The sequence below is a fragment of the Asterias amurensis genome, chromosome 16, assembly GCF_032118995.1.
Source record: "Asterias amurensis chromosome 16, ASM3211899v1".
NCBI lineage: Eukaryota > Metazoa > Echinodermata > Asteroidea > Forcipulatida > Asteriidae > Asterias > Asterias amurensis.
The window spans coordinates 4,026,697-4,054,381 of NC_092663.1; the positions used below are offsets into that span (position 1 = coordinate 4,026,697).

The window sequence follows — 27,685 nt, forward strand, 5'->3', positions numbered from 1 at the left end:
TTTGAGATACTGCCATACCCTAACTTGGTGGTGAACACGAAGGGAGTGTTGTTGGTGTTGGTGGTAGGCGATGAGGATCTATTTTTCCCTTGACTGCTTGCTGCTTTTGGAACCTTTGATAGTATGTTGTGTTTGGTTTCAAATAAACAGAAATTTAACTTGAAACTAAACAAGTGTTGTTAAACCTGCAAGTTTACTATCATCCTTATTCTTCACATCATAAAAAGCTTCAAAAACCGTTTACTCGGAATCTTGTAACAACTCTTCCAGAACGTAGGAGCCGTGATTCGGGTAAGAATGGGGTCACTTGTTACCAACACTGGAACCAGCAGGGACGATGGCAACCTGTTGGTAGCTGAAATTCCATCTCAACAAAGCCATCATAAGGAAGAGTTGAATTATTTGCTGCCATTATCAGCAGAGTACTGTTCTATAGCAAGTCAGTCACTGGTTGAACATGTTCTGGTTATAAGCCATGATGTAGACACTAGGGAAACCTGGGCACCAGTATCACACAAAGCCTAGGTTGGTCTTCTTCCTAGATTACACCGGGTGGTGCACTTCGGGCCAACTAAGTTGGTCAGTTTCGAACCTTGTGGTAGTTGCTGAGCTGACATAACCATGAGGGCAACACTCTCTGAGACATCACTTGAGTGTATAGAGGTTTTGGTTAATTGGGTTGGTTTTGAAGACATTGAATTTCTTGAGATTGATTGGATGTCAGGACGGCTACTCATCCCCTCCGTTCGCCACGTTGCCGTCTCCTGCCTGCTGGGGTCGTTGTCGCTGTTTGCAGCCTCTCCTGAAGTGCTTAGAGCTACCACAGGTGAAGCAGTGGTCATATTCAGGTCATTTACTGGCTTGTCGTTACAGCCCAATTCATGAGAGGGCAGTGTTTTTGGAGCATTGGGTCTCTCTGCTGTTTTGGTTAAGGTGGAAGCTTTGAGAGCAGCCAAGTCAGCTTGAATCTGTTGGAGCTGCTTCATCAGGTTGGTCTTGACGGCACTCACCTCCTGCACTCTTACAGCTTGCTTGTTTTTTTTCTGCGTGGCTAAACGAACAACATGTATCTCTCTACCCTCAGCAATTTTGAGATGCTAGAAGAAGGTTTCATCGTGACCCGATTAACCGAACTGGCTGATAATGCGAGACTCCTTCTTCACCGGCCATTTGATTTACCGGCATGGTGGCCCTTGAGCTGCTAGTGTGTCTGTGGGTGCATCTTTGGTGCATCTTGGGTCGCTGTTGTGGCACGAGCTTGCTTCTGACACTGTACAAAAAAAACTATAAAATTTAAGGTTCTTTACCTGGCGCCCTATGCTTCCAGGTAAAGCACCGTAAATTTTACTGTGGAGGTTTTGTAAACTACCCCTTCAAGGCAAAATTTACAAAACCTCCACAATAAAGTTTACGGTGATTAAACAGGCACCCTAGCTTCTTTTTTACAGTGTAAGGGATTTTTGACTGACGTCCCTGGTGTCACATGCTTTTGAGAAAGCTGTCAAAATCTTTAAATCTTTCTGACTTTTAATCTTCAGTTTCCTCTATCCTATCGATGTTGAGATGTCGGGTTACGAGGGGAGTGCTTTCTTGGGTAGGGGTTGTCTGGTCCACTCCAACTGCCGGCATACCTGCTGTGGTTCTTCCTTCAGGGAACCGATCTGGCCAGCAACACTCTGAAGATCCTCAAAATGATTTATTTTCTTAGAAAACGCATGCAAAAAAATGTCTTCATCAACTTTAAACTCTCTCTCCAGCTTCCCTCACTGCCTCCGGATGTTAACTACCGCATACTACCATGGAGGTGCCTTCATGATACTACTGGGACGTTCTTCGAAGTTAGCTATGTAACAATGCATTGACATGCACTGACCACATTACGTCCTGGCAAGGTTGCCAAAAGCAAGCAGCCAAGGAAAAAATAGATCCTGATCGTGTACCACCAACACCAAATGCAACAGCACAGCACTCCCTCCGTGAACACCTCCAAGTTGTGATGTTGAAGCATCTCAAAACCTCTCTTTGAGCCCCTTGGAAGAGGCTGGGAGTTTGATACCAACAATAAATTGGGACTCAAGTTGCTTGTCGGAGTATCACCCCAGAAATCTTTTAACAACAATTTGCTGCAACTGCAAGGAAGGGGAGAAGCAGTACCAAACCATGAAATGTAGCAGCATAAAAGCTGGCATGTCATGTGTGTTTGCATTTAGAGTGTGCTGCGGACATTTTGATGTTACAGACACTGAATAACTGAGCGATGTAGAGGAAACTGCCATTCAAGCCGTTTTGACCAAAATGTGTGTAAAAATGGTCTTTAATGAGCTTTCTGTCACGTTTGGCTTGTCAGTACCAGTAGTATCCACTTAAAATGTCTTGAACCAAGTTAATTTGAACCCTCAAACAGTGTGGTACACTTTGATAGACACAAAGTATTGTAAAATAATAGTTTTAAGGTTTTTACATTAGAATGTGTGTATTAACCTTGTTGATCCTGTGTTAGCAAGTGCCATATCTTAAATCAAGTGTAACTTTTCACAGGATGATAAAATGACAAAATAAACATCACCTACTTGGTTTAAAATTAAATTTCCTTTCATTTGATACCAAACACAACATACTTTGGGTAAAGTTTGGGTAATTAACCCCCGGGTTTTAATTACCCCCCGGGGAAACGATTTCCCCAACCCTAATTGGTCCTTACTTTTTTTTGGTGGTAACTGACACCCATACCTACCATTATCAGTTGAAATCAGCTTCTTTCCAATTTTTTCCCAGATTTGCTGCAATTATTGCTAATTTTGGGTTACTAGTCTCGAAATCAGCCATTTAAACGCACACAACTTCGTATGACAAGGGTGTGTTTTCCTTTCATTATTATCTCGCAACTGCGATGACCGATCGAGCTCAAATTTTCACAGGTTAGTTATTTTATGCATATGTTGAGATACACGAACTGTGAAGGCTAGTCTGTGACAATTACCAATAGTAAGTGACTGCCTTTAAACATGTATAACGGTTTTAAACCTGCGCCTTGTCATTCTAGGGACCATTATAGCTACATTTTGACCCCTTCTCGCGTATTTACCCACAGGAAAGATGAGGCCACTCGTAGTATAAATGGGTGTGGTTTACCTTCTTTCTCACATGGGTGGGTGCAACCAACCATCCATGAACTAACCAAGCGTGGCTAGAGTATCCTCCACGTGTATACAAGTACATGTGGTGTCTCCATCCATGCACGTTTACATATAATATGTAGCGTAGGGTTCGACCCCGGTCTGCCCCGGTGCGTTTGAATAGCTTTGACGGGCCAGCCAGCCCCCAGTGGCTTGTGGAGTGGGTCACTAGTCTGGTTCCCAGACCCCAAAATCTCCGACTAGGCTCTGTCGAATTTAGTTTCCCTTGAGATGACCCCGACCCTGACAAGTTGCGTCACGCTCTGATTTTAACCATGGGTGATGCCTGACCTAAGATTTTTAACAAGAGACGTCATCGAATCTTTGGTCAGGGGTTCAGACAAGTGGGCCACTTGGGGTGACCTGAGGTGCATGCCATCACCACGAGAGGGCTAGTGTGATCGTTCGATTAGCTCTTGTCAGGGGCTCACCCGAGTGAGCACCGCGGGCTACACCCAGGGAAGCTTAACGAACGCACCCATAATAACGTTCCCTGTTCCATCTTTGTTTACACCACCACTGAGTGCATGCTTGGTCTGAATTTCACCACGTGAGTAGGTAAAATATGCAAACTCAGTTCATAATATTTCCACACACACCATGCAAGTTTTGCAATCATAGTTTTATTTAAAGTCTAATAACGGAGGGTAGCAAGGGCGAAAAAAACCCCCATCAAAACCGTCTGAAGGAAACCAAAATCGGCTATAACAGACAACATTCGTTTGATGAATCGGGCGGACAATGCAATCTTTTACAGGGAGAACAAAGCAAAATGTAATATTTGTTTTTTCACCAGACTTTTACTCCCGAATTGATCACTGTTTTAATATCACTGTTTTAATATTTTTCTCAAAAAGTAAAGCATATACATGAAGTGGAATAATAATATTTCAAGAGAAGTCTTTCACCATTACCTTCTGTAAACCCTGCAAATTATTTGTAAATCTGTGAACGTTTTGTTTCTGTTCCGAAAGTGTATAATGGCTTTAACCCAAATAATAATATTCTTCAAATTAAAATGAAATAGGAAATTTATGTACAATCAATAGTTAATTTTGATATTGCACATGCACCCTTTAAGTTCAACAGATGTTTGACTTTCCATGATCCCATTGTGGTCATGTAAATAACTGTTTCGGGATAATTGCGATTAAAAGCAGTGGACACGATGGTAATTTTCAAATAGCCTTCACAGTTGGTGTATCTCACCAAATGCCTAAAATAACAAACCTGTGTAAATTTGAGCTCAATCGGTCACCGAAGTTGCGAGATAATGCTGCAAAACAAATTCTAAATCTGAGGTCTCGAAATCAAATTCGTGAAAAATACTTCTTTCTCGAAAACTATGGCACTTCAGAGGGAGCCGTTTCTCACAATGTTTTATACCATCAACCTCTCCCCATTACTCGTCACCAAGAAAGGTTTTATGCAAAAAATTATTTTGAGTAATTACCAATATTGTCCACTGCCTTTAAATGAATCATCTAAATACAAATTTAATACAGTGGGTGCGTTCGTTTAGCTTCCCTGGGTCGACCCCGACGTGTGGCGTTTTTTTTATCCAGGACGAACGTGTGCGACGTTCGTCGTGGAAAAACAAAACGCTACGCACCGGGGTAGACCCAGGGAAGCTAAACGAACGCACCGTATAGTATTGCAAAATTACAGAGCATGGCGTGTCATGGCCGAGCGGTTAAGAGCTCCGAACTCACCCTCTGGTATTTCTTGTTCAAGTCCCTGTCGTGAGCAAAAAGCAAATTTTAGCAAAAACACTTTAACCAACTTTGTCCTTTTTTTGTGATGTAAAGCCGTTGGTTTTGAGTGTTATGTAAACACTAGACTTGATGACAAGTCGTTAGGCGCTGCCTATTTGTCTGCCGTTCATGCAACAGTCACAGTGCGATGTTACACATGCAACAGTCGTAGGTAGCGCGAATTGCGACTGACTCACACACACATACTGGGATCGAGGGTGTGTGTATCGTCCCCGTAGCTACGCCGCGCTGTAACTACACACCGCGCTTAACAATTACCGTCTTGACTTCAAGAAGTTCAATACTATGTAAACACACGTTTAACAACCCAGTGCACTTCATCGAATGAACGAAAAGAGGAAGGGGTTCGCCCCGGTGTTCCTGGTTTGATCATAGGAAAGGACAACAGTTGTCCTTTCTCTATGGTTTGATTGGCAGCATATTGCGCCACAGCACCTTGTAAACCATAACACGGTGCTGTAGGTCTTATACTTTGAATCATAGATCCACATACATTGCAGGAAAAATACCTAGCGTTTTGTTTCTAAGACGGGGATAAAAAGTGTTTATTTTTTCATAACCGAAGTACTTCGAAAGGAAATGTTTCGCAAAATACCTTGAGTGGTTCCAGAAACCAAAGGTATACTTAACCTTTTTAAGAACAAAATTGGCAAAACCAAATAATTATTATTTTATGCTTACAGAAACAAAATAACTTGCTGAATTGTTATTATTATTTTTTTTAAATAGCTTTTTAATGAATGTGTTTTTGCTGTTGTTGCTTATTAAAATATTTTGTTAATTGTTGTTGGCTATTTTAAGTATGCACCTGCGTACAATGGATTGGGCGCACAATAAGTCAATAAGTTATTATTACCAAATAATTATTATTTTATGCTTACAGAAACAAAATAACTTGCTGAATTATTATTATTATTTTTTTTTTTAATAGCTTTTTAATGAATGTATTTTTGCTGTTGTTGCTTATTACAATATTTTTTAAATTGTTGTTGGCTATTTTAAGTATGCGCCTGCGTACAATGGATTGGGCGCACAATAAATCAATAAGTTATTATTACTAATTATACCGGGTCACTTGTACCATCTCCAACAGGTGTGCAAGTCATTGTTGAGCAGGATTTGAAACTGCCCTGGAGGAAATACGACAAAGTAAGGTTTGAGGTAACACGTACGATGTAGGCCTAATGATAGTCTCTAAATGTCTCTAAAAGTTAATACTAATAAATAATCTTTTCCAAAACTTGATCAAAGCGCATAACAAAGAAAAGGAAAAACTAAAACTTGCAGGAAACAAATCATGAATCTACTATTTAGGAAAGAGATACGCCTTAAGTTTTTTCTTAAAAGTAACAACACAAGAAGATTTACGGACATTAATTGGGAGAGTGTTCCAAAGTTCAGCAGCAGAGTGTGAGAAGGCGTGTTTGCCATAAAGTTCATCTAGATTCATGAGTGTTAAAGGCAGTGGACACTATTGGTAATTGTCAAAGACCGGTCTTCTCACTTGGTGTATCTCAACATAATGCATAAAATAACAAACCAGTGAAAATTTGAGCTCGATTGGTCGTGGGAGTTGCGAGATAACTATGAAAGAAAAAACACCCTTGTCACAGGAAGTTGTGTGCTTTTAAATGCTTGATTTCGAGACCTCAAGTTCTAAACTTGAGGTCTCGAAATCAAATTCGTGGAAAATTACTTCTTTCTCGAAAACTACGTCACTTCAGAGGGAGCCGTTTCTCACAATGTTTAATACTATTAACCTCTCCCCATTACTCATCACCAAGTATAGGTTTTTATGCTAATAATTATTTTGAGTAATTACCAACAGTGGCCAGTGCCTTTAATGTCAATCAGTTGAATTGAAGCTCCTACCTGCAAGGTCAAGACCAGGGCAACCGAGGCCATTACCTTCGTGGCACTCGTAAATTCCAGGCCTTGCCCTTACCAGTGAACAGAAATATGCATCGACTATGTTTATGCGAATATATTTTTTTTCTTTAACCCATACACCGACGTGAGTTAGCACTGTATACTCAGTACCTTCCCGACTCGGGATTAATATTCTTTATCCCCGATGCAAATTTAACATCTATTATATGTTTATTCGGAAACCACACTTTCAGCCTTTAGTGTCCTGTCCACATGGTGGTATTTTCGTTAAAATAGCTGTTATTTTTAGATGGTTGCCACATGTCCACTCTTTCTGGGAAATGGAAATTTGTATAATTTTTTTGTGCGTGGTTATATTTACTTACCCCTTTTGAATATCTTGGAGGTTCTGTTATTACACAAGAGTTAACGTTTCTGTTATACCACTCTATTGGTTAAAGTGTAGATTTTGTTTACGAGTCATACGGATCTACACTCGACTATAGATTCGTCAGCGTACAAACTATAAGGCAAGAGTGCAACTCGACAAATTTAGCCCAAAATTTTCACAGATTGTTTATTTAATGCATGTATAGGAATACACCAAGTGAGAATACTGCATAGTCTTTGTTTTTCTTCTTCCGTTTACACAGACTCAATTACATGATCAAAAGCGTATACTGCTGTCGCTTCGTTGGCTCGCAAATGACGAGACATGAAGGCAAATGTAAAACATAGAGACACCGAGGTAGGAAGGCATATTAGTCAGGTGCCGATTCTTGCATGAAGCAAAGCATCTGTTATTGGACACAGCAACAGGGGATGTGACCAGTCGAATGTTGTGAAACTCAACTGTTGAGTAAACACTGACATATGGCATGCTATATTGACTATATGCGCAATGCAAACCAACAAGTCCTGATTTGTTCCGGAAATTGTTGACACAACATTTTCAGCGGCGAGATTAAAAATTGATTTTTGATTTTTAAGTGTGGTTGTAAACAACATCTGTTTTTTTTTACAGTTGGATAACGAAGTCAGAAAAAAGAAAGTCAAAGCAAACATTAAAGGCACTGGACACCATTGGTAATTATTCAAAATAATTGTTGCATAAAAACTTTCTTGGTTACGAGCAAGTGAGAGCTGTTTGTGGTGTAAACAAGGTGTAAAACGGCTCCCTCTGAAGTAACGTAATAGTTTTAGAGTTAGGGTAATTTCTCACTTCAGCCGAAGCCTTTTATTTATGCATCTGAAATCACACAAACTAATGCAGCAAGTGTGTTTTTTTTTTCGTTCATTATTCTCTTGCAAATTCTTTGACCAAACGAGCTCAAATTTAAAGGTTTGTTATTTTTGTTTCTTTAACGTGACCCTCTTGTGGAGATTCGCATTTAAATCCGACATGGGTCTATGTGTAATATATACACGAAAACCTCTCCTTTGGACCTGGTGGTATGCACAAGGAGATAAGAATATAGCTGCTTATGCACACAGACTATGCTAAGCACAAACAATTTTTGCTTACCAGGATAAGGTTACCAGCCAAACTACCGGTCACATGTACCATTTTTGATTGGTATATGCCTATCCTGCTAATAGCAGAGAGTTGTTAAGCAACATCATCTTTAAGCAGCTCTATGAAATGGGGCCCTGGAGTTAGGATAGGCCCCTACCTAAATAGCCATTTAGGACGTCAGGTTGTGAAATCGACCCAGTCTATTTTATAGTTGTTGGTTCGTATTTACAGCACGCCACAGCGCAGTCAGCTGTTGATAAAGTTGTCACAGACGCAGGAACTGCTATAGGCACAACACGCTTGCCTACCCGATGTCAACGAATTTAACGATTTTGTTGATTTTCAATTGTACACTTGACGTAGCAAACACTCTTCTTTGGTTTTACCTAGTTATAAAAATCAATACTGTTTACCAAAACCACGCTGTTTCGACTGCAAGCTCAGCACTTCTCTCCATCCAATCAAATCCAGTCAAAAAGTCACGTGTTGTGCGTTAACCAATTGTAACGCTTCAAGAAAGTTCGCTCTGACCAATGAGAAGCAAGTACCAAAACCAGTGGGCGGCAGCTGCACGGTATATAAACCAAAATCTTACGATCTTATCTTTAACGTTGTGAACGTACTGAAGTTGGTGTTCATTTTTAACCACTGGCTGCCTGAACAGAAAGAACACCTTCAAAAATAACACCCAAAGCAGAAACTGTGTAAGTGTCATCATGGCACGCAACAGTTTACTGTGGCTTGCTTTGGCCCTACTCGTCGCATGGACAAACAGGTAAAACCATTTCCAGTGTTTTTCGTTATTTTTTCACAGATTACTTCTCCCTAAGTATTTTTTAGAATTGACATTTTTCAATTTTGTATGTGCTTCCTATATAAGGGCTCATAATTATAGGCTAATATTAATTAATATACCCTTTAGGAAGCCCTGTGCCAAAAATGGCGCCTTTTTCCGCCGAGTGACGGTATTCCACCAAGCCACCTGAATAATATTAGGGATAGGGCATAGCTATTGTAACACTGAGTGATCGGCCTAGGTCTATATAATTAAATAAATAACATATAAGTTGGTAAAGATCAATAAAAATGTAAAAAATTAATAAAAATGTTTTAGTTTAAATATTAAGTATAATAAGGGAACTTACTGGGTACAATTTTCAAAAAAGATTTGAACTTTTTTTTCCCCAATAAAATGTTGTCCTCTAAAATGAGTAGGCCTACACTTGATTATTTTACGTACCTTACACAACACGGTACCAGCGGCTTTACGTCCAATCCGAAGGACGAAGCATCATGGTTGCTTAAAGTAATTGGGCACTTTCGTTAAACAGTACTGTCCAAGGCACACACTATGTGTATCACAACTTATAATTTTATATATAAAATAACAAACCTGTGGAAATTTAGGCTCATTCGGTCATCGGAGTCGGGAGAAAATAACGGGAAAACACACCCTTATTTCCGCAAGTATATCCGTGTCATGACATTTGTGTTTAAAATAAATCCGTAGTTCTCGATAATGAGAATTGATTATTGTTGTAATGTTTTCTCAAAAAGTAAAGCATTTCATGGATTAATATTTCAAGAGAAGTCTTTCACCATAACCTTCTTATTTGTAAATCTGTGAACTTTTCTGTTTTTGTTTTCTGTTCCGAAAGTGTATAATGGCTTTTAGCACCAAAAAAATGTCATGTGTCAATATTGGGATTCGGACCCACTCTCTGCTGATCAGAATTTAAAGGCAGTGGAGGACACTATTGGTAATTACTTAACAGTTATTTGCATAAAACCTTACTTGGTAACGAGTGAATATGGAGAGGTTGACAGTATCAGATATTGCGAGAATCGGCTCACTCTAAAGTGACGTAGTTTTCGAGAGAGAAGTAATTTACCACGAATGGAATTTTGATTTCGGCACCATAGAATTAGAATTTGAGGTCTCGAAATCAAGCATCTGAAAGCAAACAACTTCGTGTGACAAGTGTGTTTTTTCTTTCATAAGTATCTCGCAACTTCGACAACCAAATTGAGCCCAAATTTTAACAGGTTTGTTACTGTATACATAGTTATGTTTAGATACACCAACGTAGGATTTGAAACTTTGCATGGTGGAGATACGATACGGAAATGTTTGCGGTAACACCATGTAATGACTATCTCTAATGAGTTGGGATGGTTCTGAAAAGAACCGTTGGTTTCAACTCTGAGATACACCAAGTGAAAAGACTGGTCTTTGACAATTACCAAAAGTGTACAATGTCTTTAATCAGAGTTTTATGTTGTTTTTTTCTTGTCAAGATGCAGCGCCGATGTCGTCGACGAAGAGTCTGAAGAATCGTCTGGTGGCCTTTGTAGGTACAAGGAGAAAATTAACTACGCAGCCAAAGATGCTAAAGTACTCGCCACTATCTTCAATGAAGAAGCAAAACCGAAAGGATACTTTCTGCGGTAAGATATTTTTATAACACCCCTTACCAATATTGTCCTTTTCATTGGTTTAGAACACGTCACTTGATATGTCTTAGTTTTACTAGACGACGGCCTTGTGATAGTGCATCGGTTTGCCGTGCGCTAGTCCGAAGACTATCACACGGCGTGCAATACCCAGACGTCCGTTGCGTGTACGAGGATGATAAATTAATTGTCTGTAACCATTTCGGATTACAATCTATGACACTACATGCAGCACAGTAAAAGTTTTCGCAGTCTGTATTCGCGTCATCCGTGGATTGTAGCATTCAGGTCTGTAACTTAATAGTACAGTATTTAGAAATGTTTGGGGTGTTATAAAACAAATATTGACTGCTTGCACTCGTGCAATGGTTATCCCCGGAGCGTTCTATTTTCCCTGGGCTTCGCCTCAGGAAAATAGAATGCTCCGGGGATCACCTCGGGAGTCATAGTTTTAACCATAGCACTCGAAGCAGTCAATATTTGTATTACGTAAAGCCTTTACTTGACTCAAGTCCCAATCCCGTGCCATCGCCAGAAAACGATTGTTTTGTGATGCTCTGCATTCCCCAACCTGTTCCACACGCGGGACCACTACATTTTGGCGGCGGGTATGCTTAGGGACCTCTCGCGCGAGAACGGGACTTGAATCAAGACTACGCAAACCATTCATACGCGGCTCTGAAAGGGACTTTCAGTTTGTTTAGGCCTAGTCCCCCTGAGATAAATCATGGACCGGATGATGATGATGTTATCACCAACGTCGTAAGATGTCATCATTCTGAGTTGATTTATCTCGGGAGAACGACACAAAACAAAACTAAACTAAACCAATGTTCAGCGTCGCCGCCCACTTCATTTTCAGAGACTGCCTCTTTTTTTCTTTCCTTTTTAATAAAAAAAAAACACACACACACACAAAAAACACCTAATTAATTAATTAATGAAAAAGATAAATTTTGGGCGATCTCATACGTAAAACATTGAAGTGAAAAAACACCCAAAACAACCGGTTGTCTTTAAAAAAATGTCAGCTGCGGCGATGAAAACAAAAACAAAAACAAACAAACAAACAAACAAACAAAAAAACATAATTATTTCGATTTTTTTTTTCGATTCCCCCCCGAAATTTTTGTTGACCCAACCATCCGCCCCAAATTTGTATTTTAAAATAATTATTAAATTGGCTTCATAAATTGAAGACCGAAGACTTTGTTGAGATCAAAGTATAATGGCTTTTTCTGGCTTTCATAGCAGGCTTAAGCTGGTCGGTCGTCGAAGTCACAGTGCACCTAACTAGAATGTGGATTTAGAAAGTCCAAGTAACAACAATGTAATAACCCCCCCCCCCCCCCCCCCCCGTTGACCGATCAGACGCCGGCACTTTGTGTAGAATACTTCCGTGTACGTACCGCCACACCTTAGAAACACAACGGAAATGTCACAAGATAACTCAGCCAGTTAAAGGTTCTGTATGAATTTCCCAAAAAGCGAGCGTTCTTGTTTGAAAATAAATCCTACCAAAAACAAGTGGTCAACATTGCGCCCATCAAAAAGTTCTCCCCACCCTCCAATGGTCAAATTGTTTATATTGGCTAAATGTTTCTTCACCGATTGGCCAATCCCGGGAGGGTACCTGTTCTCATTTGCATAGAGAAGTTAAGCTTGCAACACATGAGGGCGCCACCCATCAGAATGAACCCGAATTCGTCTAGACGCTGTCACAGAATTATGTAAAAAAGGTATTAAAGGCCTTCAAACATAGGTAGAAGGATGCAGCTAGGTTAAGCCAGAGCCATATTTGAAACGGCACATCATAAAACGGAGGGTTTACAGCCTGGCAAATAACTTGGAGACCAAAAAGCCCACCCAAATATAATTGTATGTTATCGAAAATACTTGATATTCTGATGGAATTCGGGTCATCTCGTACCCGAGTCATCTCGTACCCGAGTCATCTCGTACCCGAGTCATCTCGTACCCGAGTCAACTCGTACCCGAGTCAACTCGTACCCGAGTCAACTCGTACCCGAGTCAACTCGTACCCGAGTCAACTCGTACCCGAGCCAACTCGTACCCGAGCCAACTCGTTCCCGAGCCAACTCGTACCCGAGCCAACCCGTACCCGAGCCAACTCGTACCCGAGCCAACTCGTCCTGCCAACTATAGCTTGTGCATCGAATCGATGTCATCAAAGACCTCAATGGCTGGTCTTTTAAAGGACGAGCGTGTGCCCGTGAATTAAATGTTTGTGAACAAAGAGAAAAACAGTGCAAGTACTAAAATTGAGAAAGCATAAGTTTATTTAAACAAAGTCCTAAATCCATGTGATATTGGACCCTCATTAAAATAAAAGCATTAAAGATGCTATGTCAGATTTTTGGCCGATTTGACCAAAACATTTTGATTTAAAATTCAGCCAATTTTGATGGGGGTCGAGAAAGTTACAAGCTTTCATTTGAGCCATTGTTCGAAAAAGTCTGACAATATTAGTAGCAGTGAAATAAAGAGCTCAAAATTAGTTGTTGTCGGGATCCGACAATATATCACGTGACCAATTCTTATGTGTTTTATAAGAAACGTTTTAAATTTTTGTCATGGTTCCTGACCATTAAAAGTGAAAGTTTAACTTTTTTTCGTTAGAGCGGGTGATACTCTTTGAAATACCATTCACTCAAAAAAAATCTATTTATTAATGTTTGGGGCAAAAAATCCGACTTCAAAAAAACTTAAAACACACTGAAAACAGGTTAATTTAATAAACTTTTTATTTATTTAGAATAAAAAGATTGACAAATCTTTCCAGCATTGACCATTTTAAATTAGATTTGTGCGAAAAATTCCTCTAGAGGTTATAAAAACATTTACATGACATTTTGCAAGGTATGAACTAATGATTGCAGGTAAAAGAAATAACAAGTATTAAATTACTGATGTCATTTGAGACAAGGGCCCAATTTTACAGCGCTGCTTAGTGGTAAGCAAATTTGGCGGCCATAGTACGTGTTTACCATGGATTTGCATTGTGACGTCATTTATTTTTGTGTGGTAAGCACCGGAAGGTTAGCATGCCTTTTCGTGTGCCTACAGTTAGCAGCGCTATGAAATAGAAATTGCACAGTAAGCACAAAATCGGCCGCTAAGCAGAGCTATGAAATTGGGCCCTGACGTTAAACTATTGGTGCCATTCCTTTTACAGCAATCAATCAATCAATCAATCATTATGCATTTGTAGAGTGCAAACACTAGTCTCTTGCACTAACACCAACAATCAATATTACTTTTCCAATTGTTGATACCGTGGATTCCTTTGAGTACATCTGTTGGGTGCAAACTTGAAACCAGCTCAAGTTTAAAGCGGGTCATGGTGTTAAACACGGCCCAATTTCATGGCTCTGCTTATCCGCCGAATTCTGCGCTTACGATCACGATTCCCCGCTTACATGCTAGCGCCGAATTTCTGCGATAGCCTTGTAAGCGTAGAATGCCTAGTAACGCGGAGTACGCACGCGCAGAACCCAAAATTCGCCGCTTACCCGTGAAATACGCTTGCCGTAAGCACAGAATTCCCTGCTTCCGTAAGCAGCGATTCTGTGCTTACGGTAAGCAGAGCCATGAAAATGGGCCCAGGTAACTTCACTGTGCTCAATAAACCCTATCGACTTTTCACTTTTAGTTTTAACAAACTCATTGTTTCTTTGGTTGTTTCGCAGTAACAAACCAACATGTCATACTTCGAGTCACAACTAAATTTCCTTATGTTTTTCTACAAAGGTTAACGTGTCCGTGCTTTACCAACAGAGCTATCTAGGCCTAAGCTGGCAGTTTCCCTATTTTGTCCATATCTTTGTTGGGGGGGGGGGGGGGGGGGTACAACCGTTTACTGCAGTGCAGCCAGGGATCACACCCAAGTTAAGACACCGTACACCGTACAAGGAGACTCGACTTTTTATTTCAGATGTTTACATTATACACCACAAAGGAAACTGACTGGGTAAATTTTGTTAATGATTTGGGGTGAACAAATAAAAATTTTACTAGAGCGGGACTCGAACCAACGACCTCCGGGTTAACATGCCGGCGCTCTACCAACTGAGCTATCTAGCCCTATGTTGACGATCCCCTAGCTGCCCCCCTTCCCAGGTATCGTAACTTCGGTGTGATCCCTGGCTATACGACGGCAGTTAATGGTTGCTTGGCTTCTGACCAGCAACCCCCGAACAAAGATATTGACAACAGAGAGAAACAGCCAAAATAGGGTTAGATAGCTCGGTTGGTTGAGCGCCGGCGCGTTAATCCGGAAGTCATTGGTTTGAGTCCCATCCTATCACAGTAAATATTTCTTTGTTCGAACCCCAAATCATTTAAACAGTTTACCCAGTCAGTTGCGCTTGTGGAGTATAGGGTAAAACTCACAAAGAGTCACTCTTTATAGCATTCATTAGGCCTAAATGTTTGAGTTTAGCCAAGGCCACCAGCCTTCTATCTTGCCATTGTCGTCTCTCCTGTAGTTGATCAAAGTGAAATCTTGCAGCACTTTCTGCAAAACTTGCATCACTTTTTTCTACCTTGAAGGTTGGAGATGATCCAAATGATGAAGTGACTCTGTTGATAGTGGCACCGTGACGTTCCATGTAGTTGGCTGTACCTGAACGAGTAAAACATTAATTTATCAGTGTCAGATTGTTAACCAGAAAGCCTTGATTTTTTTTAAAGACTTTTGCATATCTTGTTCACGAGGAGGGCCAAAAAAGATGTCTTGTGTTTTTGTTGTTGATATTTCTTACCCTCGGCGTTGAGATGAATTACTTTAAAGGAGCACGTTGCCTTGGATCGGTCGAGTTGGTATTTGAAAAGCGTTTTTAACCGTTTGTTATAAAATGCATATATATTAGAAAGATATTTTAAAAGTAGATGTCAATGATCCACACAAGTATCACTTGAAATTGCGTGGTTTTCCTTTTTCCTCGTCGACCAACACGGTCGGCCATTTATGGGAGTCAATTTTTTGACTCCCATAAAATGGCCGACCGTGTTAGTTCGTGGAGTAAACAGAAAACCATGCAATTTCGAGGCAAATTTGTGTGGATCATTGTATTCTACTTTTAAATCATCTTTCTAACCATAATGCATTTTATAACAAACGGTTACAAACACTTTTCGAAGACCAACTCGACTCGATCCAAGGCACATGTTCCTTTAAGATGGTCCAAAAACACATACACTGTACCCCACATATTATGAGGAAACATGCTAAATTAATATCAGTTTTTAAAATGGTTTATTTGTGCAAATAAGCCACTCGGGCTTTTACCATACACTCATTGCAGTATTTACATAATTCTATTTACAAATAATAACTGATGCTATTCAAAATTTCGAAAAAAGGAATCTAGCCCCCCCAGTTACGTGGTCTAATTAAGACCCTTAGTTTATAAGATTAAGAACTAGAGGGCGCACTGGTGATGCTGCTTGCACATACATACAAATGCGACGGGACCACACAATGTCACAAGGAGACATGCGCACCATTTTATATGAGCGTTTGAATATTATTAAGTACACTTGGGAGAGTGTGTGTTGATAACGCTACGCGATGCTGTTTTTGTCAACTTGCAAATTAATGGCCACACACCGGCCATGTGAACACAAGCTGTGCAATGCTGTTTTGTCAATTTACAAAATGGTCGCATGAGCGCATGCATAACTCTATGTTTTGACCCCTCTGCCTACCCACAATGCATTGCGGTTCTGAATCGCGATAAATGATAAACCTTCGAACTTCAAGGTATTATTCAATTGCATAATATTTGGATAGCTGCCTGCCGAGTGAGCGCAGCGCAGTGACAGTGTTTGCTTACCTTCCTTGGGATCAATTCTAGTTTGGGATTCCCTCGTGAAGAGATGGTAGTTTGTACCCTCAAAAATGGCGAAAGTTCTGCCAAAAAAGTGAAGAAATTGTGAACAAATTCAAAGTTCCAGAACTGAAGTTGAGCTGATCTGCTAGCTTAGTGGTCTTCGTGTTGACATGCATGACATGTAGACTTTGTTTTAAATTATTGCACCAACACAAAACAATGAGGGCGCAATGCTGGTTTAAGGGTGGTATTTTGTTTGCAGGTGAAAAATTAACGGTTGTGTTAAATACCGCCCTCTTACGTGTGGACAACTGCTGCTTTATGATTGGTCTGTTACGCGTAAGTTAATAACCAAGCTTTATGATTGGTCTGTTGCGTGTAAGTTAATAACCAACTGGTCTAATTTGGTTATTAACTTACGCGCAACAGACCAATCATAAAGCTTGGTTATTAACTTACGCGTAACAGACCAATCATAAAGCTTGGTTATTAACTTACGCGTAACAGACCAATCATAAAGCAGCAGTTGTCCACACGCAAGAGGGCGGTATTTAACACGACCGTTAATTTTTCACCTGCAAACAAAATACCACCGTTAAACCAGCATTGCGCCCTCATTTTTTTGTGTTGGCGCAATAATTAAAAACACAGTCCACATGTTATGCATGTCAACACGAAGACCACAGTTTCGACCACAGTTTCGAACCACGTTTCGCTGTGCATGCATTGTGCACACGTACTGCTGTCATTTTTCATGACTAAAGCCACCATCTTGTGGCACCATACACGAAGAGAAGACGACACTGTCTACCTCCATAGCTGTACTGACACAATGACAGTGATAGTGACAGTGACAAGAATGTTCTCCCACTCTAAGCTCAGGGAATGGTGGGCTGCATGCTACCGAGGTTCGTTCGTGGACGACAGCTGAAATGAAGTTCCCGGTGACTGAACGATGACGAACCGGACGCGTAGGTGCAGTGCAATGGCCAGACTGCAGAAGTAGTACTATTCGCATGACTTCCATTTTGTTGGTTCGAACCATGGCCATAGTTCAAATAAATCCGAACCACTGATTTCACAACAATGGTTAGAAATATAATTTGTTGTCAGTTGTTAGGGCCTATCATCAAATAATGTCTAGTAGATTTAAAATTTCTGGTAAAATGATGTTTCACTTTCATTTTCAATGTTTTTCATTTCAAATTCAATCATTAATATTCAACTAAAAAATAAAAAGGTAAACATGTGTTATTTTTTGTCCTTCAGATGGGCATGCTGTCCGTCCAGTGACGAAAGAATGCTAGAGGCTGAAATCGATCTCCCTAAATACTGTGAAAAACGTAAGTTGTTATTTTTTCTTGGATGACATTACACTTTTTACCGGAAAAACCCAACTATTTAGTATTTAACAAGTAAAGTACATTGTTGTTTGTTGTATTTAATTAAAAACAAGTGGGCCCTCTATAAATTAAGCTGTGTCTGAAAAATTTAAATCAACCTAGCTAGTCAACCTAGTCCATCGGTGTTGAAAAACGAAACCGCAACAGGCTTTGAAAAAATTTCGCCACCAACTTCCGGCCGTTTTTTTAATTTTTTTTTTTTCATTTTTTGCACCCGAGGATGTTTTCAATTGATTGGGCTAGGATGAATATTTTTGAAAAAGTGGTTTTTATAGGGGACCGGTTTAACGTGCATTGACCCCAAAAGTCAAATCTGAATAAAATACCCAGTTTGTGCAAATACATGTCCAACACTACCTGATGAATTTAGAACGGGCCGATGCTTGCGTAAAGTGCCTTGGACAAGGCTATAAGTGGCCGTGTTAATAGGAAATATGGTGGTAATTGGATGTAAACAAGGTTGAACTGTACTTTGTAAAAACATGGTGGCTTGGTTTAGTAGACGCTTAAACCAACGCTAGAAGTGCGTGTTGGTAGACAGATACAATGTAATTTTATGCATTTTTTTATCATTTGTAGCTTTCTGCAGTGCTTGGTGTAAATTTTCAGAAGGCATGGAATGTCACTTAGAGGACAATGCCTGTGTGATGATTGCCGAGCAGTCCAAATGTAAGTTACTTTTCCTTTTACCCAACAGGTTAAAGCTACATGATATTCCGTGTGCCCAATTCCACAGAGCTGCATTGAGAAAAACTTTACTACGGTCGAGACCTCAGACCACTTGCCTTAAAGGGACACAGTGCCTTAAATCGTTTGTAAATGCATATGGTTGGATAGATGTTTTAAAAGTAGAATATCAACACAAATATGCCTCGAAATTGCGTGGTTTCCTTTTTTTTTTTTGCGAATGAACACGATTAGCTTTAGTCAAAAATGACGTATAAGAAAAACTGTGCAATTTGGAGGCATTTTTGTGTGGATCATTATATTCTACTTTAAAAATCTTTCCAACCGTATGCATTTCATAACAAACGATTTCTAAGGCACAGACCAACTTGCCCGATTCAAGGCAACGTGTCCCTTTTAATAACTGCCGTGCTAGGGTCGTAACATCAGACCATCTAGCCCCTGAGAAAGACTATACAAGGTTTGACACATTAGGCCGCTAGCATTGCTTTACTAACAAACAGTAAGAAATATTTACGAAGAAATTGTGCATTGCGGAAACAATACCTTACCCTCAAAGAGGAAAAGAAGACAAAACAGTGAGTCATTGTTGTAATAATGTTTGTGTTTGATTGTAATCATTATAGTGGAGGTTGAGAAAAGAGACAAATCGCAAGATGTCTTCGCTCCTTCCTTGCAACCATTTGAGGACAAGCTGAAGTATGGTAAGTGATGTCTTACTATAGCACCTTTATATTGTTAAAGACCTGCTTGAACGAAAATGTCAAGTCGTGAACTTTGCTGAATTCCACTTAAAATGTTTTCGATGAATAAGGAAATCGAGTCATATGATTATAAATAGGTTTCAATTGTGTAAAAAATAATCATTTTGTATGCCCTTGTCCAGAGCTTTTCTGCGAGATTTGCGAAAAGCCCCGTTACGTAATCACTCTCAAAAACGTCATAAGTAGATAAAGCCGCTTTGTTGCAGCGTGGATGTATAACAAAGCAAACTCCCACAAATGACGTCAGCGGCATTGTCCTTTGGCGCCCGCTCTCAACGGCAGAAGTGTTTTTAGTTTTTCAAAAAACCTTTAGGTAGGGGCCTGGTTTTTTAATCGATAAATACGAGAAGTTCAGAAGTGTACACATATCAAAATTACATTAAAATGGTGAACAAGTGCATTAAACAAGTAAGAATACCATTTCTGTTGAAAACGTTCCGCTCAGTTACCAGGTAGCTGTTTAAAGACCAGTCTTTTCACTTGGTGTATCTCAACATATGCATAAAATAACAAACCTGTTTCAGTAAAATTGTTAAAGACCAGTCTTCTCACTAGGTGTATCTCAACATATAATGCATAAAATAACAAGTCTGTGAAATGTTGAACCCAATTGGATGCGAAGTTGTGAGATAATAATGGAAGAAAAAACACCCTTGTCACACAATGTTGTCACACAATTTAATTGCATAAACAGGTTTTAGGTTGCCAGGTAAGGCTGACTGAATTCTAACTTGGATTGGAAGAAAAAACACCCTTGTCACATATTGTTGTGTGCTTTCATGTCTGATTTTAAGACCTCACGGAAGAGGTCTTGAAATCAATCGAAATATTTTATTGAGAAATTTCTTCTTTCTCAAAAACTATGCTACTTCAGAGGGATCCGTTTCTCACAATGGTCTATACTATCAAAAGCACTCCATTGCTCGTTACAAGGAAAGTTTTTATGCAAAAAATTATTTTGAGTAATTACCAAAAGTGTCCATGCCTTTAACCACATTACCTTCAAATGAAATAACTATCGTAATGCTTCATACTATTTAAAGGGAAGGTACACGTTTGGTAATTGTCAAAGACCAGTCTTCTCACATGGTGTATCCCGTTATAACCATAAAATAACAAACCTGTGAAAGTTTGGGCTCAATTGGTCATCGAAATTGCGAGAAAAAGATGAAAGAAAAAAAACCTTGTGGGACGAATTTGTGTGCTTTCAGATAGGAATGAAAGACTTCTAGCAGAAGTCTTTTATTATTTTAGTGAGAAATTACCTCTTTCTCAAAAACTACGTTACTTCAGAGGGAGTTGTTTCCCACAACGTTTTATACTATCAACAGCTCTCCAATGCTTGTTACCAAGTCAGTTTTTAAGTTGAAATCTGTTTTTAGTAATTACCAAACATGTACCTTCCCTTTAAAGGCAGTGGACACTATTGGTAATTGTCAAAGACTCGCCTTCACAGCTGGTGTATCTGAACATATGCATAAAATAACAAACCTGTGAAAATTTGAGCTCAATCGGTCATAGAACTTGCGAGATAATAAAGAAAGAAAAAACACCCTTGTCACTCGAAGTTGTGTGCGTTTAGATGGTTGATTTCGAGACCTCAAGTTCTTAATCTGAGGTCTCTAAATCCCTGGAAAATTACTTCTTTCTCAAAAACTACGTTACTTCAGAGGGAGCTGTTTCTCACAATGTTTTATACCATTAACCTCTCCCCACTACTCGTCACCAAGAAAGGTTTTATGCCAATAATTATTGAGTAATTACCAATAGTGTCCACTGCCTTTAAAGTTACTGTAGGCTTCTAACCAAGTGTTTTTATTGCCATTCATTTTATGATAGATGAACCAACCTGTACGTTCTGCTGTGGCGGTTCGATCAGAACTTTTGACGGCTTGAATTACAACCACCCACTCCAGTGTCGATACATGCTGATTGGGGACATCGACGAGGAAGTCAAACTTACTGTCGACATTATCCCAAGATACGAATGTCATGGTGGTGTCTGCAGGAGTGCGGTTAATATTTCGTAAGTACAGCAGATGGCGCGTTTTTCTTTTTGAACTTTTCTTTTCGTTAGCACCACTGCCGTCGATTTCACAAAACTCTTCCTAACTTAAGATTAATCTTAGGACTTAGGACTAGTCCCAACCCTGCACTGTAGCATGCAGACCTTAAGATTTATCCTAAGTAAGTCTTAACTCGAGATAAGACGAGTCCTAACTATTTGTGAAATCGACAGCTGGTTTTTAGAGCACTTTATGATGAGTGCTTAATTTCGTTTCCGGGGTTGCATATTTTTCGTGATATGCTTGTTGTTGGGGTTCTCATTTCGTGTGGTACAGGATTCCATCATCAAATTTCCAAAAAATTGATTGCATAAACAGGTTTTAGGTTTCCAGGCAAGGCTGAGTGAATTCTAACTCGGATTCTGCAACCAATTCTGCGTCATTTTGACATACATTCCAGGTCATACACTCTGGAATTTATGTAACAATTTATTCTGAGAGTGTCCTCTTTTGAATCGAGCTCCTTCAGTCTATAGGCCTTTTCACACTACAAAGAAATCTCTGTGTTGGACACGTGTACGATCCGGATAATGTGCACTGACCTTTTCACATTACAACTTTTCAACACGGTGTCGATCCGGATATGGCGCTTTATCCGTGTCGAAACCAACCCTGCCTGGGAGGTGGGTTGATAAATCTCTATCTGTGTCGAAGATTCCAACACGGATCGAAAGCCGTAGTGTGAACACCTCCTGGTTAAATTTTGATCCGTGTTGAGTGTGCGTTCTCACTTTGTGTATTTCAACATATGCACAAAATAACAAACCTGTGAAATATGAACTCAATTGGTCGCCAAAGTTGCTAGAGAATTACTTCTTTCTCGAAAACTACGTCACTTCAGAGGGAGCCATTTCTCACAATGTTTAATACTATCAACAGCTCTCCATTGCTCGTTACCAATTAAGTTTTTATGCTAAACAGTTATTTTGAGAAATTTCCCAAAGTAGTGCCTTTAATTTAGTATTAAATGTAAAAATTTTTGTTTATTGTTAATGAAAGAACGATCTATGCTATATCGATTTTAATCTTTGCCTTTCTCTTTTGTCCATGCCTTACTCGGACTCTTAGAACGTCATTAAACATGGTTGAACTCCTACCGGGTGGTGTCGTGCTCTACAATCAGAGAGTAGTAAACACGCCTTATGACAACTATCTCGGTGTCAAGATATTCAACCGTGGTATAGACACAGTCTTCCAAGCAAAGGACGGTAAGAGTAGGAGACAACTACGGAAAATTGTTGTTGTTTTGGTTTTTTAAGAAGATAATACCAAAGGGTGAAACAATTGTCAATAGGAATGCAGCCGTCGATTTCACAAAACTCTTCCTATACTTACTAACTTAACACTAATCTCAGGACTTAGGACGAGTCCCAACCCTGCACTGTACATGTAGCATGCAGACCTTAAGATTAGTCCTAAGTTAGGAAGAGTTACTCGTCCTAACTTGAGATAAGACGAGTCCTAACTCTTTGTGAAATCGTTGGCTGTCTCTTGTCGATGACTAGAGCAAGATACAATCCCGTCCAAAATGCTTGGGCCACCCATTCGCATTTTTCCAATAAACATTCCCTGTCCACTTCCCCGGAACATTAACGTTCTCTGCCCCGTGACAATAAACATTCATTCCCCCGCCCCACCGCTACCACGCTCAATGTTGATGGGAGCTCCGAAGACCGCGCAAGGAGAGCCAACATTGATGGGGGCATTGGGGCTGTGGTTCGGGGGCCCATGGAGATATGCCTGAGATTGTAGTTAAAACATTGACACCATTTACCAGTAGTAATGAGAAGTCTCGATCAACTAAGCAAAACCTGTAGTCCCGGCTAATTTCTGCTTTGCAAAGGTAAAAGTTATTGAGCAGGACAGTTTTTTTCAGAACTGAGAAGTCTCTCAAAGTCTGAAAATCTTCTCAATGGTAGTAGAAAAAACTCCTGCGTCCCGAAAATCTACTCCGCGGTAGTAGAATATGAAGCAAGTCAAGTTTTAAAGAACACTATCTGCTTAGCAAGTAGATACACTATGATGATACCACAAACCAAATACACATTGATGAACCTGCCGTGCAAAGCCTCAAATCATATATTAAAATTGTTGTTAAATTTTGTTTTTATTAAATGCCACAGAGCGAAACTTGTTGTTAACATTTTCTACAATAAATTCCTTTGGTAGCTTTTTATGACAAACGTAGGAAAGAGTCGTGAACAACAATTTTCATAATTTATCATCATTCAATTGTTTAATTCTTCAGATACACGAGTCTTCTTTGACGGTGACAACAGCGTAACGGTAACCTTAGGCAAGATCTTTGCATCTACCAAGGGGGCGTATAACTTTGAAGTGCACGGACTTTGCGGTAACAACGATCTCAATGCCACCAACGACCTGGCCGATAAGCCAGTTGCAGAATTCGTCAAGAATAACGAATTCCTCGGATCCAACTGCTCTGCCCCGAGCAAAGACTCTCACGACCCATACGATGCACTTGACGTACTCCAACAACAAAAAGTCCGGGATGCCTGTGGAAGATTTGCAACGGAGAGCTTTTTCCGCGGCTGTCGAAAAGAGGTCGAAGTTGAACCGTTCATCAGCTCCTGCTGGTTTTCCATGTCATTGCAAGGGTTGAACTTTGACATATGCACTATATATGCTGAATACTCCAAAGCCTGCATTCGCAAAAACCCAGACCTATTTGTAGAATGGAGATCAAGCAGTTTCTGCCGTAAGTTTACACCACTTTGTGCGGTGTTTTACTCCTTAAAGCCATTGGATCCTTTCGGTAAACAGTGTTGTCCAAGGCCCACACTTTGTGTACCACAACTTCTATATCAAATAACAAACCTGTGAAAATTTAGGCTTAATCGGTCATCAGAGTCGGGAGAAAACAACGGAAAAACCCACCCTTGTTTTCGCGCGTTTCGCCGTGTCATGACATGTGTTTAAAATAAATCCGTAATTCTCGTTAACGAGAATTTATATTGTTTTGCTGTTTTCTCAAAAAGTAAAGCATTTCATGGAATAATATTTCAAGAGAAGTCTTTCACCATTGTCTTCTGTAAACCGTGTAAGTTATTTGTAAATCTGTGAACTTTTATTTTTTTTTCTGAACCGAAAGGGTCCAATGGCTTTAAAGGCACTCATATGTTTGTTAATCGTCAAAGACCAGTGTTCTCACTTGGTGTATCTCAACATATGCATAAATTAACAAACTTGTGAAAACTTGGGCTCAACCGGTTATCCAATATGCAAGATAATGATGAAAGAAAAAACACCCTTGTTGGACGAATTTGTGTGCTTTCAGATAGGAATAAAAGACTTCTAGCTAGAAGTCTTTTATTATTTTAGTGAGAAATTGCCTCTTTCTCAAAACTATGTTACTTCAGAGGGAGTCGTTTCCCACAATGTTTTATACTACCAAAAGCTCCCCAATGCTCGTTGCTAAGTCAGTTTTTAAGTTAATATACCAAACGTGTACCTTCCCTTTAAAAATATGTTATATTTTATATTTTCAAAACATTGTTTATTTAAGTTGGCTTGGGATACCTGAGAGACTAACTTACTCGACGTTCTACATAAAGATTTAAATGCTCGTCAGTTGTATGCTCGTCTGAATGCTACACCTTTGTGACGTAGCCAGTTATCATTTGTCCTGGAGAACTCTGTGTATTAGAGACTGTGAGTTAGCACTGTATACTCAGTACTGTCCCAAGCCCTGTGAAAAAAAAAATCACAGGCATATTACTCGGGTGGGATTCAAACCCGTGACCTTTGCATTTCTAGAGCAGTATCTTACCAACTAGACTACTGAAATTGACCGGTAGCTAGTGGCTATAATTTATTTTATATTTTCTTTTTGATTCCGCAGCTGGTACCTGTGATACTGGTAAGGTATACTCAGAGTGTGCACCGGCCTGCCCAACGACCTGTGAAAATCACTTCTACGGTACAGAATGCAGAGAGCCATGCGTCCGTGGTTGCCAATGCGAACCAGGTATGTAGATTCACGACATACACCATTTTTAGTTCATACTTGTTTAGATAACAATGAATGGCAAAGTATACCTTTTTGTTTTTGGAACTGTTCAATAAGCTTGGGCGATATAGATTTGTTTTATTCACGATATATCGTGTACAATATATCGCGATATTCGGTATAATCGCGGTTAATTAAATTTGACATCATCAGTCTTCAAACTCCCAGTGAAAGCTGTAGAAGAGACAGTCATTGCATAAGAGAGGTGTTCTAATGACCTATTCTTCTGGTTTTACTCCAAAGCTATGGGGTGCAAGATGTCTCAGCTGAGAAATACATCGCGATATTGCGATACTTAATCGATATCGCGATATATCGCGATATATCGATATTTCGATTAAAGCCAAATCAATCCGATTTCGAAATCGCTTCCAAATTAGTATCGCAATATTGGACAATATCGTGATATCGCCCAAGCTGATTTCATCGGATACTTTATTGAATAAATGTGCAGTGACGTTGCGTGTAGCTCTGATTGGTCCGAGGTGATGATATTTGTCAGCCTCCACTTTCGATCTATTAAATTTGTTGTACATCATATTGTTGTTTTATTCACATTGCAATAATGTGTACGTGTATGTGTTCATTGACTGCGAATCTCCATGTGAAATGGATATGAGGTCAAAGGTTCATCTGGCATTATTCACAAGACTCAAATTAAGATGTCAGATGTTCAGGCTAGGCCTGTAATATAAAAACCCACCTTTTTAAAACCGCTTTTTAGTGTGTAATCTTCTATGGTCACCTTGCCAGTTAGTTTAGAATTTTAGCATAGATAAGGTTAGAGGCATCTGTCTCCTGAAAAGGTCAAAACATTACCGATGCCAGCAGAGATAGGCCTATGTAAATGTAATAGGCAACTATTAGCTCTCTGTTGGCATGACAGATGTATCCCCATACTTCTGTTTTGGGCACTGGCCTAGTGACCAGTCTTTTTTCTTTGTCCTTTTCTTCCACTCTGTACTTTTTAATTATGTGTTCTGCGCCTTTGATCATTTTGTATGTAAGGGGCGCAATATAAATTTTAAATATTATTATTATAGTTAATTCTGACCACACCTCAAGAAATGGGCGACTGAGGGCATGCAAACCTCATAATAGACCCTATGCAAAACACACAGTGCACATACCTGTATGTCTCCTGTACGCCATTTCGGGTGTTAAAAACGTGCACAAAAGGATGGTACACATGTGTTTTACGCACCTTTGAACAATGCGCATCTACCATTTCTACCTTTTTGGGGTATTCTATTCCTTTTGTTCACATTTTGACAAAATGGCGGACGGGAGTAGGCATGTATGTGCGTTGGGTGTATGTGCGTTGGGTGTATGTTTTGCCTAGGGTCTATTGTCATAATTGTTCATGAAAATAATAATAATAATATTTGAGTTTGTATATAGCGCTTTTTCACTCCCGAACGGGTGTCTCAAAGCGCTTCAAATTATTACCCCTGGTCACTGGGCCTTAATTCACTCCTTAAACCATCTCAGCTCCCTGGGAAGTATACAGCCTCGTGCAACAAATGCGCTACTCGGCTAAATCAATCACAAGAACCATCTCTGCCCTCACATGTCCTCATTCACCCCTGGGTGGAGAGAAGCAATAATGGTTAAGTGTCTTGTACAGGGATAAGTCTCACGACCAGGATTCGAACCCACACTCAGCTGAATAGAATCAGCAGAGCTTGAATTCGGTGCTCTTAACCGCTCGACCACGACACCCCTCGGCCACGACACCCCAAATAGCTAAAGATCGGTCAAAGGTTACAGTTCACAGTTCAATAAAACAAGAAGGTTATGTAATAATCATTTACAATTTATTTAACTTCAGGCACCTTTCTGAACGGAGATGTGTGCGTCGCTAAGGAGAGCTGCCCGTGTCTTCAAGCTGGCAAATACTCCCCGTCTGGTGCTTTGATGGCGGATAACTGCTTTGACTGGTAGGTTGAAAACTATAGGAAGATTTCTGAGAAGTCTGGGAACAATACTTGGATGAAATTTAAACTTTTTGATCAGCCAAGCTATGCTGAGCAAAGAGTAAGGACGAGTAACTTCGCCTAACTTGGGACTAGCCTTAAGTTTTTAATAAC

General features: G+C 39.8%; 1 protein-coding gene across 3 annotated transcripts in view; it reads left to right on the forward strand.

The window, feature by feature from the left end:
• The first annotated feature begins 8,965 nt into the window (after positions 1-8,965).
• LOC139948994 (uncharacterized) overlaps positions 8,966-27,685 on the forward strand; it is a 210,612-nt gene continuing 191,892 nt past the window's right edge. For all 3 annotated transcript variants that reach the window (XM_071947379.1, XM_071947381.1, XM_071947380.1), the window contains exons 1-10: positions 8,966-9,111; positions 10,635-10,784; positions 17,915-17,988; positions 18,628-18,717; positions 19,362-19,439; positions 21,339-21,525; positions 22,634-22,773; positions 23,814-24,284; positions 25,428-25,553; positions 27,427-27,535. In XM_071947379.1, the coding sequence (XP_071803480.1) occupies positions 9,053-9,111; positions 10,635-10,784; positions 17,915-17,988; positions 18,628-18,717; positions 19,362-19,439; positions 21,339-21,525; positions 22,634-22,773; positions 23,814-24,284; positions 25,428-25,553; positions 27,427-27,535 (1,484 nt within the window). In that variant the 5' untranslated portion in view covers positions 8,966-9,052. The remainder of the gene's footprint in view (positions 9,112-10,634; positions 10,785-17,914; positions 17,989-18,627; positions 18,718-19,361; positions 19,440-21,338; positions 21,526-22,633; positions 22,774-23,813; positions 24,285-25,427; positions 25,554-27,426; positions 27,536-27,685) is intronic.